The 17886-nt window shown below is 31.9% G+C and overlaps 8 protein-coding genes across 8 annotated transcripts; 5 read left to right on the plus strand and 3 right to left on the minus strand.

The window, feature by feature from the left end:
- Positions 1-1748: 1748 nt before the first annotated feature.
- DFA_07584 (regulator of chromosome condensation domain-containing protein) lies at positions 1749-5133 on the plus strand (the record flags this gene model as incomplete). The annotated part of the gene is made up of 3 exons (XM_004355028.1): positions 1749-2073; positions 2154-3888; positions 3963-5133. The coding sequence occupies 3 exons, from the start codon at positions 1749-1751 to the stop codon at positions 5131-5133; spliced, it is 3231 nt and encodes a 1076-aa protein (XP_004355080.1).
- Positions 5134-5513: 380 nt separating this feature from the next.
- On the plus strand, positions 5514-7209 carry DFA_07585 (uncharacterized protein; the record flags this gene model as incomplete). The annotated part of the gene is made up of 5 exons (XM_004355029.1): positions 5514-5538; positions 5907-5940; positions 6172-6558; positions 6639-7063; positions 7139-7209. The coding sequence occupies 5 exons, from the start codon at positions 5514-5516 to the stop codon at positions 7207-7209; spliced, it is 942 nt and encodes a 313-aa protein (XP_004355081.1).
- Positions 7210-7397: 188 nt separating this feature from the next.
- DFA_07586 (uncharacterized protein) lies at positions 7398-8419 on the plus strand (the record flags this gene model as incomplete). Its single annotated transcript, XM_004355030.1, has 5 exons — positions 7398-7478; positions 7559-7726; positions 7789-7880; positions 7964-8289; positions 8367-8419. The coding sequence occupies 5 exons, from the start codon at positions 7398-7400 to the stop codon at positions 8417-8419; spliced, it is 720 nt and encodes a 239-aa protein (XP_004355082.1).
- A 217-nt stretch (positions 8420-8636) lies between these two features.
- Positions 8637-9216, minus strand: DFA_07587 (uncharacterized protein; the record flags this gene model as incomplete). Its single annotated transcript, XM_004355031.1, has 2 exons — positions 8637-9038; positions 9100-9216. The coding sequence occupies 2 exons, from the start codon at positions 9214-9216 to the stop codon at positions 8637-8639; spliced, it is 519 nt and encodes a 172-aa protein (XP_004355083.1).
- An 81-nt stretch (positions 9217-9297) lies between these two features.
- nudE (Lis-interacting protein) lies at positions 9298-10172 on the minus strand (the record flags this gene model as incomplete). Its single annotated transcript, XM_004355032.1, has 2 exons — positions 9298-9856; positions 9970-10172. The coding sequence occupies 2 exons, from the start codon at positions 10170-10172 to the stop codon at positions 9298-9300; spliced, it is 762 nt and encodes a 253-aa protein (XP_004355084.1).
- Positions 10173-10534: 362 nt separating this feature from the next.
- DFA_07589 (uncharacterized protein) lies at positions 10535-12227 on the plus strand (the record flags this gene model as incomplete). Its single annotated transcript, XM_004355033.1, has 4 exons — positions 10535-10842; positions 10949-11684; positions 11741-11961; positions 12053-12227. The coding sequence occupies 4 exons, from the start codon at positions 10535-10537 to the stop codon at positions 12225-12227; spliced, it is 1440 nt and encodes a 479-aa protein (XP_004355085.1).
- A 740-nt stretch (positions 12228-12967) lies between these two features.
- Positions 12968-17101, plus strand: DFA_07590 (PH domain-containing protein; the record flags this gene model as incomplete). Its single annotated transcript, XM_004355034.1, has 3 exons — positions 12968-13702; positions 13853-16860; positions 17041-17101. 3 exons carry the CDS (start codon positions 12968-12970, stop codon positions 17099-17101), a joined length of 3804 nt encoding a protein of 1267 aa, XP_004355086.1.
- Positions 17102-17229: 128 nt separating this feature from the next.
- On the minus strand, positions 17230-17827 carry cybA (p22-like superoxide-generating NADPH oxidase light subunit; the record flags this gene model as incomplete). The annotated part of the gene is made up of 4 exons (XM_004355035.1): positions 17230-17359; positions 17436-17543; positions 17621-17684; positions 17770-17827. 4 exons carry the CDS (start codon positions 17825-17827, stop codon positions 17230-17232), a joined length of 360 nt encoding a protein of 119 aa, XP_004355087.1.
- Between the last annotated feature and the right edge of the window lie 59 nt (positions 17828-17886).

Raw genomic sequence — 17886 nt, forward strand, 5'->3', positions numbered from 1 at the left:
AATATTTTTAGTAAAAATATATTTATCTGTAATAAATATTATTTATAATATAGCACCCGTCCCGCCCAACCCAAAGTCGGAATTCCATAAAACTGAATTGCTAGTTCGGTCCCTCGTCCCTTTTATCCTTGCTGTCTCGCCTTGTTCCTCAAGTCAAACCCGCCAAGAACCTTTTTTTCTGCAAATTTTCTTGTAAAAATTTTCATTGTTGAACATTCCGAAAAATCTCTTCAATGAAATTTATCTCCATTTTTTGGGATTCTCAATAAATAAGACTATTCATTCATTTATATTATAAATAATATTTATTACAGATAAATATATTTTTAACTAAAAATATTAATTTTTTTTTTGTGAACATTTATTATTTTTTTTAAACCTAATTAATATTTTTATATTTTAAACAGTATATATTTATTATTTTTATTCTTTGATTCGTCTAAAAACTACTATATACATGCCAACTTTTTTCCCTATTTTGAACTTTTTTTGATTTTGGTTCGACTCATGCCATGACCACTTTTTTTTAAAAAATAAGCTCATGGACCACAATTTTTTGTTTTTAGTATTATAGACAATTGAGAAGTTTAACCTTAAAAGTATTAAATTTTTTTGAATGAATTTTGTTTAATCTTTTAATTAAATGTTGCCATAATGTTTGAAATAATAATATATAGATAATACCAAACTTTCATATTAAGTTGAGTTGAATTTAAAGTTTTGGAAAAACTATGACCAATAACTTTAAAATTTTAGATAAAGGTTATTTTGTGGAATACTTTAAACTCAATATCATTTAATAATAATAATTTTAAAAATAGAATTTAAAGTTTCAAATCAAAAGAGTGAAAATATATCGTTTGTAAATGTTTTTTTAAAATTTACAAAAAACCAAGAGCACACACATAAAATTATGAAAAAGGTTTTTTTAAAAATTTAAAATAGTTTAGTATCTTACAAAAACAAAGTCCAATGGTGAATATCAAAGTTTGAAGTTAATTGAGCTAAAATATACAATTTTGAAAATCAAAAACATAACAACAAAATCACTAATTTTTAATTTAAAAAATAAAAACTTTTTTAATATTTTGATACCTTTTCAAAATTCAGATCATTTCCAATGTTATAGTAAAGGTTTCAAGTCAAGAGAGCTAAACTATAAAATTCAGAAAAAATACATTTGACAAAAAAACCAGTCCTTTTTGGTTAAAGACAATTTCGATGTATTTGTAACAAAGATCATTTTTGTTGGATTCTTTAATGTAAAATAGTGATAATAATTTTGACAAGTGGTACAACCAATATTTCCAATGAAAAAAGTGTAAAAAGATAAAACTAGTATTTAATTTACTTCAAAAAAAAACATCTTGGAACGATCAATCATTGATCATCAATATTTTAAAGGGGACAAATCATTTGATCCTTTTGATGAATTCAGCTTTGTTGTTTGTAGCTTCTCCCCTCACAATGGAAACAAGTTGAGTCTTTCACCTCCTGTTGACAATCGAAGTAGAACAAAAAAAAAAAAAAAAAAAAAAACAAAAGATGCGTTTCCACCAAAAGATCTCCGACTCTTTGATTAATCAAACTAGATTAGACTCAACAAACATATATAAAAGTGAAACAGTAACAATAATAGTGAAACAGTAACAATAATAGTGATCGAGAAAAGTTCACAACTCTCAACCGAGTCACAGTTAAAGTAAAGATACTTGTGCAACAAAACTTTTATCAAACTCTTGTACATTATGAAACATCACAATAATTTTACATTGTTGAATGGATATAATGGCACAGATGATGGTACATATGTTGTAGGATGGGGAAGATTATTTAAAAACAATAATGTAAATCATTTAGATGCCACAAGTAGAAACGAAAGTAGTAGTAGTTTACATTCTTCACTATCATCAAATTCGCTTTTAAATAGTAGCATTGGTAGTGGTATTAGTAGTCATCACGATGAAGAAGAACAAGGTGATGGCACTTTAGGACCTGATACAATATATCAATTCATTGGTAAAAATCCTCAACAATTATCAAGTGGTCATAATCATCAACTTTTAATTACTAGTAGGTAGAAAGAAAGAGGAGAGAGATATTATATACCTATAGCAATCACTAATCATTCATTCTTTTATATTTTTATTTAGGTGGAGGAGATATATATAGTTGGGGATCAAATAGTAAAGGTCAATTGGGTCATGGAGATATTTCACATAATCATCAAATTGAGCCAATCCGTAAATTCTCATTATTAAAAGCATTGTATGGCATTGTTCCAATACAAGTAGCAGCTGGTAATGAGTTTTCAATGGTTTTAACAAGCGAAGGAACAGTGTATAGTTTTGGTGTATCAAACGAGGGTCAACTTGGTAATTTATATGACTCTTATAATACATCGTCTACTGTCATTAATAATAATAATAATAATCTCAACAACTGTAATAATATATCAACAAACAAAGATTTGGATCCAACAAACAACAATAATAATAATACATCAGTAAATGTTTTATTATTTAATTCTCCATTTGGGAATTTACTAAATAATCCATCTGATACTAGTAATAATAGTAATGAATCATCGCCATCTTCATCTTCTCCATCCCTAACATCTAGTAATGCTCAAGCACCAAGAAACAATCCAACCATAACACAAACATTGATTGGGTCAACATCAGTGACTGACAATTTATGGAATCATACACAACCTATTCCACGTCGGATAGGAACATTGGACGGTGTACAAATTACAATGGTTGCTTGCGGATCAAAACACACATTGTCATTGACTTGTGATGGTGCAGTATACGCATGGGGATCAAACAGAAATGGTCAATGTGGTTTACCACTTGATTACCCAATACTTCATCAACCAACTAGAGTAAAAATTGAATATAACCAAACAAATAATAATAGTAATAATAATACAAGTACATTTGTAATTATTGGTAGTATATCATGTGGATATTCACATTCAGTTGCAGTACAGGCACACTCATCTCAACTATATTCATGGGGAAAAGGTTCAGACGGACAATTGGGACTTGGATCAAGATCTGACCATTCATCTCCAACAGCTATTCCATTGTTTACCAGTGATCCTATCGTCCGAATTTGTTGCGGACACTACCACACTGTTGCTCTTACCTCTCAATCAAAACTTTATTCTTGGGGTATGGGTTTTGCACTAGGACATGGCCAAGCCAAGGACAAACTGGTCCCAACCTTGATAGAAGCCTTTTCTCCATGCACAAAGGTCGTCAATATTGCATGTGGGTTCTCCCATACTGCCGTGCTCACGGAAAAGGGAAAATGTTTAACCTTTGGACATGGTGACCATGGCCAGCTTGGATACTTTAACAAAAAGAATGAAAGCACATCTTCTTTGGTCCCCATCACTCCAAACGGCATAGATCAACTACAAATATCAAGTATATCATGTGGTTGGTTTAACACCTTTTTAATAGTCAAAGATTTGAATATAAATAATATTCAACAATCTTTTTCATCCTCCTCCTCCTCCTCCTCCAACCACAATCAACCGCCACAATCTGCTGAAATATTACAATCAAGAGTTAAAAGAGCTAGTATACCAAATGTTACAACTTCACCATTGGATCTTACAGAATCAATGCTACAATTGGAAAGGTTATTGATCGAGTTTGATGTTCAACAATCTTTAGAAATGATTAGCTCTTTTGATTTTGTTGAAGAAAAACTATTGGATCAAGTCCAAGACCAAAACATATCACAAAACAATCCTGGATTACCGACAGATAATTCGCTGGCATTGTCATCTCTTGCAAGATTAAATATGATACTGCAACCAAAAACAAAACCAAAAGAAAAAAAAAAAAACTCCAATTCATTTTATAATTTAATGTATGTAGAAAAAAAAAAAGGAATCAAAAATTATATAACAAAATATTTATTTATATTTTTTTTATTTTTCATAGTTCAAGTATATTATTTAGATCAAATAATAACAATAATAATTATATCAAACCTTCATTGGCATTTGATCAAGAGGATTTATCAAGAATTTGGACAGATCGATTTATCCCAAAATGGGACAAGCGCATAAAGAACAAAGATGAATGGTCGTTTATGTGGAGAAAGGGTGGCATCCCCCCATCTATCAGGTCAACCGTATGGAAGTTGGCAGCAGGCAACAAATTAAACATCTCTGAAGAAATGTATCAATTCTATATTGATATTGTTGAAAAATTCTTAAAAAAGAGAAACCCTGCTCGATACAACAGAGGATACCAACCACCACAAAAACAACAACAACAACAACCATCACAACAAGCAACCCATTCTCAACAATATAATTATATTGATAGTGATGATGATGAAAATGATGATCACTATCATAGGCGTGACAGTCATGGAAGGCATGTCGATAATATAATTGATGGTGATGGAAATGAAATCCAATACGATGAGACAGACATGCTTTTAGAGCAAACCTATCTCATGCTCGAATTGGATCTACCTCGTTCATTTCCTCATCTTTTTCTATTTCATCGAACAGCACCTTACCACGATGAACTAATGAAAGTCTTGTTGGTATGGTCACTCTATCGTCCAGAGATCGGATACGTTCAAGGAATGTCCTATCTCTGCGGTCTCTTGTTGCTCCACATGAACAATGGTTTAGAGTGTTTTATAGTGTTTTCCAATATGCTAAACAGCCACTATTTCAAGAGTCTCTACAATTTTGATATCCAACAGATGGTTAGACATATCAAAATTTACGATGTTCTCTTTCAAAAGAATCTTCCCGATCTCTACCGTTGCTTTAAACAAGTCGGTCTAGTATCGGAGCACTACCTATTGGAATGGCTCATGACTCTCTTTACCAAACAAATGTCTCTTCCCATTGTCACTCGTATATGGGATGGCTTCTTGCTTGAAGGTGAGGGCTATATATACGCAGCTGCTTTGGGTGCTCTAAAACTCCTCCAAAAACTACTCCTCCAATCCCCAACCTTTGACGAATGTATTTTAACTCTACGAAGTGCTCCCCAAGACTTTAAAGAAGAATCTTTATTTATTTCAATTGATACAATTCATATTCCAAAGTTTTGTAAAAATTTAATCGATTCTTTAAATAAAACTTAAAATAAGAATCATTTTTCATGAACCAAAGAAGAAGATGTTTGAATAACAACTTCAACTTGACAAGATACTCCACCAATAATATTAGGAGGAGAATCATTTTCTAAAATGGCTAAAACCAAAACACATTCATTTATATGAATAAGATAATCCCAAAATCGACTTTGAATTGATCTATCTTGATGATTTGATAATTTCTCCAATGAAAATCCAATTCCTTGTTGATTATACCTTGTTGTTAATTTTAATAATAAATCTTTAACATATTTATCAATCTAACAGAAAAAAAAAAAAAAAAAAAAAAAAAAAAAGAAAAATTAGATAACAACCAGTTATTATTTTTTTTTAATTATTTTTTGTTTACCTTTTTGTTTGAAAAAAATATGACAAGGAAAGAAATTATAAAATGTAATACTAAACCAGCAATTGCAATATAAAATTGAATTTTTTCTTGGAGAATATAAAATACTGTAAAGGGTATAAAAGATATAATATTTCCAATGGCCAGTTTAATAATATTTCTTTTGTAAAACATAAAGTTGCTGTTGAGTTTGAAAATAAAAAATTCATAATCCAATATATCAATCTTTCCAATTGTTTCCTCTGGTTGTTTATAATCAAAACCATTTAAATTGTTGACTTTGACAAAAACTACTTTTCTATTCTCTCTCTCTCTCTCTCTCTATAATTGATTAATGATATTACTAAACAGAGATTATCATAAAAATAAGTAATAATTGTAACTTTTTTTTTTTGGTGTTTGTCTTGATGATTAGCATTTAGGGAGAGGGGTAGTGGTAAGGTAAATCTGTAAAACTTGGAACCAATCAAAATCATAAACGATCGAAATTTTTGTAATCTATAATGTTTATACCACCTTGATGATGATTAATAAAAGATAAATAGATAATATGATATCATTGTTTTTTTTTTTATATGCTCTAGATACGAAACAAGTTACCATCAAAACCCACCAAAAGAGAGATCTGGTTCAGAGAAAAAAAAAATTAAAAAAAATTAAAATTAATTTCACTACAACAGGACAGACTTTTGTTTAGAAGCATTCTCTTATCTTTTCAACACCAACAAATATCAACATAGAATGAGAATCATTTTTACATTTGTATTATTGGCTATTTGTCACATATTAGCATTTGAGCAGAAAATACAACCAGATGTCATTCAACAAATTAGCATTACATCACTGAGTGACCAAGCCACTCTAGAACTAGCACCTTTATCGACCGATACAAGTTTTAAACTTCAAGGAAAGGTTATTCCATGTTGGGGTGCATTTGATACCTATGTAGGATTAGGCAATGTACCAACTCCAACCGACAATGCCTTTTCTAAGAATTGGTCATCTATTGGTCAAACAGAAACTGAAGTTGCCTTTGAATTTAAAAATGTTGTAAGCAATACTACTGTGTAAGTGTAATAAATTACTAACAAAAAAAAAAAAATAAAAAAAAACCAACCTCTCTTTTTTATCTCTCTTTATATTTTAGATATCTTCAATTAAATGCATTGGATAAAACCTATATAGTTGGAAAACCATTTGCCAGTTTTGAAGTTTACCTAGGATCAAATGTATTTGGTGCTCAATGGCCAACACCAGGTGACAATGGTCAAATATCGATTACACTTGATGATGGAGGCAAGAGTGCCTTTATTACATTGACAGCCACCGACAATGATACTGATACCTATGAAGTATACACCTATGCCGGTGAGTTACCAGAAGGTGCATTTACCTTTTCATCATGTGGTGTTAGAGCATATGCCACCAAACAAAATAATATATTGGTAGAATCATCTGGAAATCAAAAGAAAATTTCATTCTCTGGACTTGATCCAAGTGTTCCAACCTATGCAACAGTCATCGTAACTAGAGCCAATTATTCTTCAAATTATGGTTCCGCTATTTTTAATTGTATGTAGAGAGAGAGAGATATATATGATGGATGATTTATAGTTTTTCTAACATTTCATTTATTCTTTTATCAAGCATCCAACATTTTGAAATCATCTATTTCCCTCTTACTATTATCAGTATTATTGGTTTTCCTATTCATTTAAATGAATTATTTTATCAATTCAACCTTTAAATTGTACAATAAACCCATTGCTCTCAATTGAAGTCTTTTTAGCTAAAGGACTGCTGTGATTCCAAGAAAAAATTAAAATAAATTAAAATTAAATTAAAAAAAACTCGACTATGTCTTTTTCAAAAACACTCAAAGCTGAAACTATTCATTATCAATCAAATGGTCAGAAAAGGATCAAATACTACTACTACAACAACAGCAAAGAGTGCACCTGCCACAAAACAAGCAGAAAGCGTAAGAGTATACACATACAACCAAGGTTTATAAACCTATACTTATTAATCTTCCCTTCTTTTATCTACTATCATATATATATATAGAAAAAGAGAAAGAATGATGAAGATAAAGTACAACCTCATATAAAGAAATCATCATCTCCATTTACTAGTCTACAGATGATGTTTGAAAAGTACAAAGATGAAGATAATTTGATGGGTCCAGATGCAATTTGCAAGTTTTGTTTTGATTTGGGTTTGGCTCCCGAAAGTGTAAGTCTTATATATCTCTTAAGTCAATATTTATATATTAACTTACGTTCTCTATATTAAAGATACAAGTGTTAGTGTTGGCATGGCAAATGAATGCAGACAAAATGGGATACTTTCAAAAAGAAGAATTTGTTGTAGGATTGGAAAAATTAAAGTATGTCATCATGTAGAGAGGCCTCTCTCTTTCCTCTCTCTTTCTTTACTATATCATTCTAATATCTCTTCCTTTTTATTTAGGAGTTATGATCTAGTAACACTCAAGAAAGAATTGATACAATTAACTGCACAGGTACTTGGTGATCCCAATAAATTCCTAGAGTTGTACAAGTTTTCTTTTGGATACTCTAGCGAGTTGGTAAACAAGAAACTATTGGATGTAAACACTGCTGCAGAGCTTTTAGAGTTGGTACTTCCTCAAAGTGTACATACTCCAAACTTTGTTTCTTTTCTTCGAAGTGACAAACACAATCTAAAGGTTATCAACAAGGATCATTGGTTATGTTATAATGAATTTTCAAAAACTGTAAAGAGAGATTTATCAAATTATGATCAACAAGATGCATGTAGGTTTATAAGGAGAGAAAAGATATATTTTTAGCAATATATCCCTATAATATTAACTTTTTTTCCAAATTTATAGGGCCACTATTATTTGATACATTTGTCGAATTTGTACAGGAACAAGATAGATAATAACCCACCCTTCATCAATAACGATTTCACAGCAAAAGTAAAAAAAAAAAGAAAAAAGAAAAAGAGAACCATAAAAAGTTCTTTTTGTCAACAAACCAAACAACATGTAATTTGGTTCAACATATATGTAAATATTAATAAAACAAACGAATAAAAAGCTACTGATAAATTTAATCACAAAAAATTGATTTAATATTTTGTGATTACTTTTTTTTAATTAGGTTGGTATACTATCGCTATTAAGTGTATTATTACTATTATTATTATTATTATTATTATTATTATTATTATTATTATTATTATTATTATTATTATTATTATTTACATCTTCTTCTTCTTCATTATTGGATTTTGTCGATGGCGGTGGTGGTGAGGATAATTTTAAACTAGAGAATATTATTGTATTGTTTGTTGGACTGGATTGTGAGATATCATTACACAAGTCCTTGTTGTTAGTACTTTCAGTTGACAAGAGTGATGGAAAAGGTATTGGATTGGTATTAAATGGTGTAGACATTGACTTTAGTGAAGGTGATGCCGAGGGAGATTGCGGAGGAGATGAGCTGGTATTGCTATTGATTGATCTACTTCTAAAATAGGTAATCTTATTTTCCAAATCCTTAAAAAAAATAATAATTAATACTTTTAAATATTGCTTTTTTTTTTTTTTTTGTACCTACTGATACTAAATTAATCAGTTCATTGACAACAGAAATTGAACTAGTGGCACTTGAAGATGGAGTGTCCTCTGCACGTTGTCTTTGAGATTTGTGAGGCCTTGGTATATGAAATGACATTGGATTTTCTCTTTTGGCTTTCTGCTCAAACAAGAACGAGCAACAACAAAATACAATTCATTACAATGGTCCATTGATGATTTAAATAGTTTTGAATGGATTCCAAGTGAATTTAGATGATGATCGAAAGAATTGATAGAATTTTATAAATGGATGAAAAAGGATAGTTAGAAATATGAATATCATATTATTATTATTATTATTATTCGGTTGTTGATCGATTATTGTTATTATTGTATTATCTAATTTACTAACCTCTGTTGGTATTGGTTTGATTAATATTTTTTTGTTATCTTTGACCGATATATCTTGTTTTAATTCTCTCATTTCTTCTCTTAGTCTTTGAATAGTTTCATCTGCATTTTGTTTTGATTCTTCTAGCTCGCTTTGCATCCAAACGTTTTCCTCCATGACACGATCCAATTTCTCAGACAAGTCTTGAACAGAAGCTGATGAAGCACGTTCACGTCTCTCTAATGTATCATTTTCTTGTTCTAGTTTTCTTTTATCACCCAAAAGTGATTGTTTGAAATGTTTAAGTTTATCTACTTCGTCTTGTAAACTTGCTATTAAACTAGAAGACTCCCTACTAACACCATTCAATTTATCTTGTATATTTTCATAATCGTTTTTTAGTCGTCTAAAGTATAGATTATTAGAGTATAGAGTAGAGTAGAGTTAACACCTACTATATGTGATGATTATCTATCTCTCTTCTTTTTTTCCTTCTTTGTTGTTGTTAAACACACATACGCATGTTGAGATACCAAATCTGTATGTTTCTTTTCACAAGCTCTTAGTTCAGTCTCCATTTCTTCTTCCAATTGCTTTGAAAACTCTTGATATTCATTAAAGTTTTGCTCCAAGTCATCTACTTCTTGTTGTTTATCTTCTAAGCATTTCTTCCAATACATTACCTCTTCTTGAGGTGTTGCAAAAGAAGGTGTATCTGACATTCGAATATTGTTGATGTTGTTATTGTTGTTCCAACGTTAACTTTAGTAACTTTTGATCGAAATGTATGATATACTCTTTTTTAACTTTAGTGGTTTAAACTACTAATTTAATAAATAAATAAATAATATTAAATAAAATTCAAAAGCAGATCTGGTAGAAAAGTAATTAAAAAAAAAAACAATTATTTAAAAAAATCTAAAAAAAAATGAAGATGAAGGAAATTTCTTTCTTCTTCTCCTGTCTGATCAAAACTAGTCATAAAATATTTACATAATCTGTAATACTATCAGATCAAAGAAGAATCATGATGAATAGACAATCGGTACTATTTTCCATGGTCATCATGATAATGATGATAATAATGGTAAATGGTGTAATACATACACCATTCTTTAAAAAGAGACAACAATACAAGAGACAACAACTTGAACAACTGCACATTGATGAATACAACATGGATAGTGACAAAATATTCGATAGAGAAGAGCAGAGATTATTGTTTGAAGTATCTAGTAATCAAACGTTTTGGTTTGATCAACAACAAGATCATTTCGATCAAACCAATAATATCACTTGGAAACAACAATATCAAGTCATTGACGATTGGTTTGATCCATCTCAACCCAATGCTCCTGTCTTTATCTTTTTAGCTGGTGAAGCTCCAATGGGGTAGGTTATATATATATACAAAGATAAATTAAAAGTTATATATCTCTCTCTCTCATCATTCATTCTAATCACTTTTTATTTTTTTTTTTTATATTTATATTTTTAGATTCTTTAACTTTCAAGAAGTACAAATAAGAGCATGGGCTCAAGAATTTAAGGCTTTATATGTTATTTTGGAACATCGTTTCTATGGTCAATCATACCCAACCAATGATTTGTCAACTCATAATCTAAAGTATCTCACTTCACAACAAGCACTTGCCGATGCTGCCAACTTTCTCACTACATTCAAGTCAGAAAGAGGTATTGCCGACAATCAAGCAGTTGTCTTTGGTTGTTCCTATTCTGGTGCATTGAGTGCATGGTTCCGTCTCAAATATCCACAACTAGTTGTTGGATCCGTAGCTCCTTCTGGACCAGTACTTGCTCAATTAAACTATACCGGCTACTATGCCCAATTCACAAACTCTGCACCAACTAGCTGTGTCAATGCTGCCCAACAAGCATCTGACCAAGTCATGCAATTAATCAAACAGGGCGACAAAGGAATCAAACAACTCGAAAAAACTTTCAACTCTTGTAGCTCTCTCAAAAATGGACGTGATCTCTACTATTTCGTCTACTCTATCGTTGAGGCTTTGGGTGGTGCCGATCAAATGAATAATCCACCAACATGGACCCTCAACTCTACCTGTAACACTTTGTCTCAAAACTCTGACTTGCTAGTCAATTGGGCAGAGATTTTCAACCAAGGCTTGGATGACAAGTGTAATGATTTCACTCTTAGATCCTTTATAGATCAAGCTAGAAAGACTAGAATTAATGATCAAGATGGTACAAGAGTAAGTAACAGACCTTCCAAACCTTTTTTTTTTCTTTATTAACATTTACTTTATAGTCTTGGGTATTCCAAACTTGTGCAGAATTTGGTTATTTCTCAACAACTTACCCAGGAAGTAGTGTATTCCCAGGTTTATTAAACGTTGAAGAACAAGTGAAATGGTGCCAAGAAATTTATGATGTTCCAGGAATGACTCCAAATATTGATTGGACAAATAGTTATTATGGAGGTCAAGAAATTAAGGGTTCCAATATCATGTTTAGTAATGGTCTATTAGAGTAAGATTTTAAAAAAAAAAAAAAAAAAAAAACCCAAAAAAGATAAAAGAGAATATTTATCAACTAATCATCTATTTTTTTTTTTTTTTAGTCCATGGCATTTGTTGAGCGTCAACCAAGATAATATTGATGGTACTGTGAAAGCTGTTACCTATGAAGCAGGTCACTGTGGAACATTAATTGCTTCAACTACCATTGATCCACCCTCCTTGGTTGATGCAAGACAAGGTATTATTGGTTTCCTCAAGGAAATATTGTCAGCCTAAATGGATAGTAATAAATAAACAAATAAAAAAAATCGAGATTTTTTTTTTTCCGTATCTCGTTTGAGTGTCTCTTTGCAACCAAACCATCATAGTACTATTCACTTTCCCTTTTATTAAAATATATATATATTGTAACTATACTATCACTACGTAGCTCTAGAATCTAGACTTGTAACATTAATTTTTAGTCACACTAGTCATCATTATTTATTAATACAACAAACAGAAAAGAAACAACAGAATATATTTTATTGTACATATCGGTAAGAATTCACACCTAGTTGATTCAGAAATAGTTTCAATCCTTCACATTCACATTATATCTCGAATCGAATCGAATCGACGAGAGATCTTGAATCACATATAATATTCAACAACAAGCAAGAAGAAATTACTCAAGATACACCTCTCACCTCCACATTTTCAAAGGTACACAAACAAGTACACACTTTAGTTTTTAAACCCCTTCTCTCTCTCTCTCTCTTGGTTTATTAATTTGGGTGGAGTTGGTGGGTTGTGATGGATTGATGTGATTTAAATCAATCAATCCATTATTTTCTCTTTTCTCTCTCTTTTTTATTTGTTTATTTATTTGATTCACACACACACACACACACATAAATATATCAAACCCAAATTTAGAGGAGGGAAGCAACGAACGAGTGAATCATTGTTGTATTCATTTCGATAAAAATAGTAATTATTTATTTGATTTCAAGAGAGGTGCTCTTGCTATAGCAATGAACAATTGTGGTGATAATAGTTACATTAACAACAACAAAAATACATACTCTAATGATACAACTACTAGTTGTGATGCTGCTGCTGGTGGTGGTGGGCTGATTGCAATTACCATCAAATCCTCCTCCTCCTCCTCTGCTATTAAATTGAATGATCCTCACCAAACAACGACGACCACCATCACCACTGTTTCAAACAACAATAATAATAATACCATTAAAAATATCAAGACAAGTAGTAGTGGCGCCAACAATAATATTTCGTCATCCAATCATCATCTCCTTTATCAAAACCTTCAAAATCCGATTCGGAATTATAATAATAATAATAATAATAATAATCATAACAATCATCTTAATACTTGTCCAACAGCAACAACCATCATTAATACTTGTTCCGGAACAGTTCAGAGTCACAAAAAAAGAAAACCATCAAGACAAAAAAGTACTCATCATTTTATATTGAATCCATTTCTAATCTGTTTATTTAATCGCACCAACAGCAACCGTTCACTCCAAAACATTAATATTACCAATCGTACGAAAAGCATTCACAGTAGTTGGAAATCAAAAAATAATAACAAGTGCAATATCAAATCAAAGAACTATTTCAACAAGAAGCAATTACAAAAAAAGAAACAACAAAAGAAAAAGAAATACATGGTCCTATCAAATAACCTAAACATGTCAATGACACCCATCAAGAATGGGTATATGTATAGATTAGGAGGAGGTGTATTTAGGATGCGAAAAAAATATTGGTTTGTCCTTACCAAAAGCCATCTCATTTTTTATAATTCTCCTGAAAAGGTAAATAACAAAAGGTAAAACACATAAAAATATTAATATCAATATTAATATATATCACTTTACTTACCTATATAGGTTACCAATTCAATTGAAAGTATATCAATTTTTGATATTCGTAATATTACATTAACATATAAAGAAGTACACCAACAACAACAACAACAACAACAACAACAACACCAACAAAATTCACAACTATTACAAACCTCTTTATCCTCTTCTTCTTCTTCCTCTTTGCAACCACAAATCGATAGTTGCACAGGATTTATCATAGAGGTACAGAATGCTAGCAAGATTGTTATTCAAGTTGCCCCACTTTCGATATTGGCAGATTGGGTTGTCAAATTAAATGGTTTGATACACAATAGTTTTGCATCACATCTTTCAGAGTTTGAACACAAGAAGTTGCTCTCTATACTCTTTAAAAATAATATAAAAGGTGGAATTATAAAATCCGCACCCGATGACGATGAATCGACTTATTTACCAAATGGTAGCATTACCATTCAACAACAACAAAACCAAAACCCTCTCCTTATTAATTCATCTTCTTCCTCTTCCTCATCCTCCTCCTCCTCCTCCTCTTTACCATCCACAAGCTTTAAAATTCCTATACCAACTGGACCAATTGAGTATTTTTGGGATGGTGAATGGTTTACTCCAACCAACTCTGCAATTAGAGGCTCTATTGGGTATGGTAGATTTAATGGTATCTATCTAGCATGGCACATTGACGATTCTGGATCCAACAATATCAATTTAGCGTCATCCATGACCTCATCAGTTTCATCAACATCCTCTGGTTCATCCAAAACCAAATATAATAACCAAGCACCATCACTTCCAATTCTTGTTTATTATTGGGATGAAGGAGAAAGAGAGTACCAATTAATGGACAATCGAAAAGAATTTACTTTTAAATGGACAAGACACTTTTTGGCCAGCAAGTATCGACCAGATACTTATTCAACAGTTGAGGGTATGATACCAGAGCCAGTTGTCATGTTCCTCCAACTCGTTAAATACAGTGTAATCAAAGACCACCCATCTTCCCCATTCAACCATTTATTGTCTAAAATTCAATCCAATATTCGAAATATTTGCATCAACAACACCACCACCACAATCACTGACAATGCAAATGAAAAGGATAAAGAACAACAACCACTTTATACACCTGTACAGAAATTAATACCTTTTAAAGAAGAAGAAGAAGAAGAGTCCACCCCACTGCCACCACCGCCACCAACACAACAAGAAATTTTAAACACAACCGAATTCAATACAGCACCAACCACATCAACAACAACCATTGCATTGAGCTCCTCACCCATACCAATTCCCGAAGAATCCTCCATTGATTTGGAACAAACAAATGTTGATCCATTAAATGATGAGATTGAACATACCACCATCACCACCACCACCACCACCGATAAACCAAATATTATGTCAATCAAGAAGTTGGTAATACCACAACAACCAACAAATAATAATCAACAACCATACCCCGATAGTGCTGTGCTTTTAACTCCATACACCAGAGGACAGGCTTTAATCAATGTCACACATCACCTCTTTACCTCTGACTTTACGAATCATGATGCCTCGAAAATTGTCCTTTTAGCACATTCTCCTCCATCCTCTCCGTCTTCATCCCCATTAACAGATAGTCCTAGTCTTTCCAAGGACAGTAGCACCCTTGGTACTTTGACTAGTGCCAATCCAATTTTGGTTGAAAAAACCCAAGTAGTCATCCCCAACCCCGTTTCAACTGATTTGGGATTCGCTCTAGATGACAGCTCTCTAAAGGAATCATTTGATTCCTTGTCAAAAATGTTTAGCAAGATGGAATCCAAAAAAGATGGTGAAAAGAAAAGTACAATCAAACTTTTAAACGATACAATCTTTGAATCTCAAAAGATACAAAACAGAACATCGGTCAATCTACAAGTAGAGTCATCAACTTTTGTGTCTAAAGAACAACAAAATGGAACTACTATTGTTGTTGCTGCCGATCAATTCATATCTCCTACCTCCACTTCATTGCCATCAAGCTCAATCTTAAAGCCAGTCGATTCTCAACTGGCCAGCGATTTGATTGGAAAATTTGTAATTGATGATTATTTTGATCAGCAACCGATAGACAATGAGAACTCTATTAAACCTATTACCAACACTACAATCTCTATCTCAAATAGATCAACTCGCTCATCATCGGTTTCATCTCCATCGACAGGCTCAACCACTAAATTATTCAACTATAGTCCCTCTAATCAACAAACAACTCCAATAACAATGAATAGAGTAGGGAACTTTACCACCAGACAACAACAACAACAAATCAATGCAAACTTTATTAAATTGAATGCAAACAATGTACAATTCACCTCGACGCCATCCAATTCACCAAATCTTCACGTTTGTACTGCATCACCATTGTCAACCCTTGAAATAACAGAACCACTTGGGTCAGTTATAGGACCAACGAGTGACCTAGAAAAGAAGAATTATAGAAAACCATTATCAAAAACTAAGAGTAGTGACAAGGTTGTCAATATTATCGATAAAATTGCCTCAACAAAGCAAACAAGACAATCATTTTGCCTGGCATGTAGTCTTCCAATCAATGGCCACATGATGATTGCTCTTGGCAATAGTTTCCATAAAGATTGTTGGAAGTGTTCCAAATGCTCAAAAGAATTGGGAACCAAGACATTTTACCGACAATTGGCTCAGTCAAATTCAAACAATGACCTAAATTACCAACCACAATTGTCATTGCAATCCCCACCTGCCATTCAAACATCATCAACCGACTCGAATGGAAAGAGCACACCAAAGCTATCAAACTCACCATCATCCTCACCTCGTTCATGTAGAACAACTTCGTCCATCACAAATTCATTGTCCTCTTCTCCATCTACTACATCACCAACCTTACAAGGCCACAGTGGCACAATCAATGTTTATCAACAATTGTCTGGTGGAGGAGGAGGAGGAGGAGGAGCATTAAAATACCTTTGTGAAAGTTGCTACAATGATACTTGTCCAATATGTCCAACATGCAATGAGTCTGTAATGTATAGATGTGTCAGTGCTCTTGGGAGAAAATACCATGTCGACCATTTTACCTGTCACTCTTGTTCGACACCTCTCCTAAGCAAACCATTTGTCGAAATAGATGGAAAACCATATTGTTCTTCACATTTTAACAACGAAACCATTGCCATTCCCAACAGCAACAACAACAACAATAATAGTACAATCAGTACGGGTCATTCAAGTAATGTTGGATCATCAGCATTACCAATTTTTAGCTAAACCTTTTTTTTTTGTAATATTAACACTTTATATTAATAATTATAATAAAACTTTTTTAAAAAGGCCTTGAGTGTTTCAACTATTTAAACTATTTGCTTCTTTTTATATATATTTACAACAACCAAATTTTATCTCTTCTTTTCAAAATAAGCACCTTGTTCACCTCTCCATGCTGCAACTGCAAACACAATGGCTGCTATTGAAAGAGTTGCTCCACCCAAAAGAGTTGGTACTTCAAAATAAGATATTACCGATAAACTAGTAAGTAGGTTGTATGGTGGTTAGTATGAACAAGTTGTTATCTTTTTTTCAGAATGATTCAAACAATACATACAGAGCACAAAGAACCGATGATAACCAATAATGTCCATGAAAGATTGCTTTTAAAGGTCCAATAAATTTAAATGGCCATAACAATGGGATTAATAGTCCTCCTATACATCTAGATACAAAAGATAAAAAGCACATATGCTATCGTTTAGAAAAGATTAAAAAGACTCTTGTAAAAAGGTTTCTTACATTGAATATATTCCAATCCAATCTCTGTCGTATCCCAAGGCCATGATTCCTCCAGCTATCAATACTATATTAGATAAAATAGAGAAAGAAAGAGAGAGAGAGCATTGAGATAAGTAAGTACACTTGTTGTGTAAATCAAAGTTACATACTCCAAGCAGCTGCTAGACCAATCATCGCCCCCCAATTTGCTAATTTCATATTCGCCATTCTAGTTGTATATTATTATTATTATTATTATTATCTATCTTGTTATCTATCTTTCTCCA

The sequence above is a fragment of the Cavenderia fasciculata genome (assembly GCF_000203815.1).
Source record: "Cavenderia fasciculata unplaced genomic scaffold Scf_ET2XIPL01COFD4-5, whole genome shotgun sequence".
Classification (NCBI taxonomy): Eukaryota; Evosea; class Eumycetozoa; order Acytosteliales; family Cavenderiaceae; genus Cavenderia; species Cavenderia fasciculata.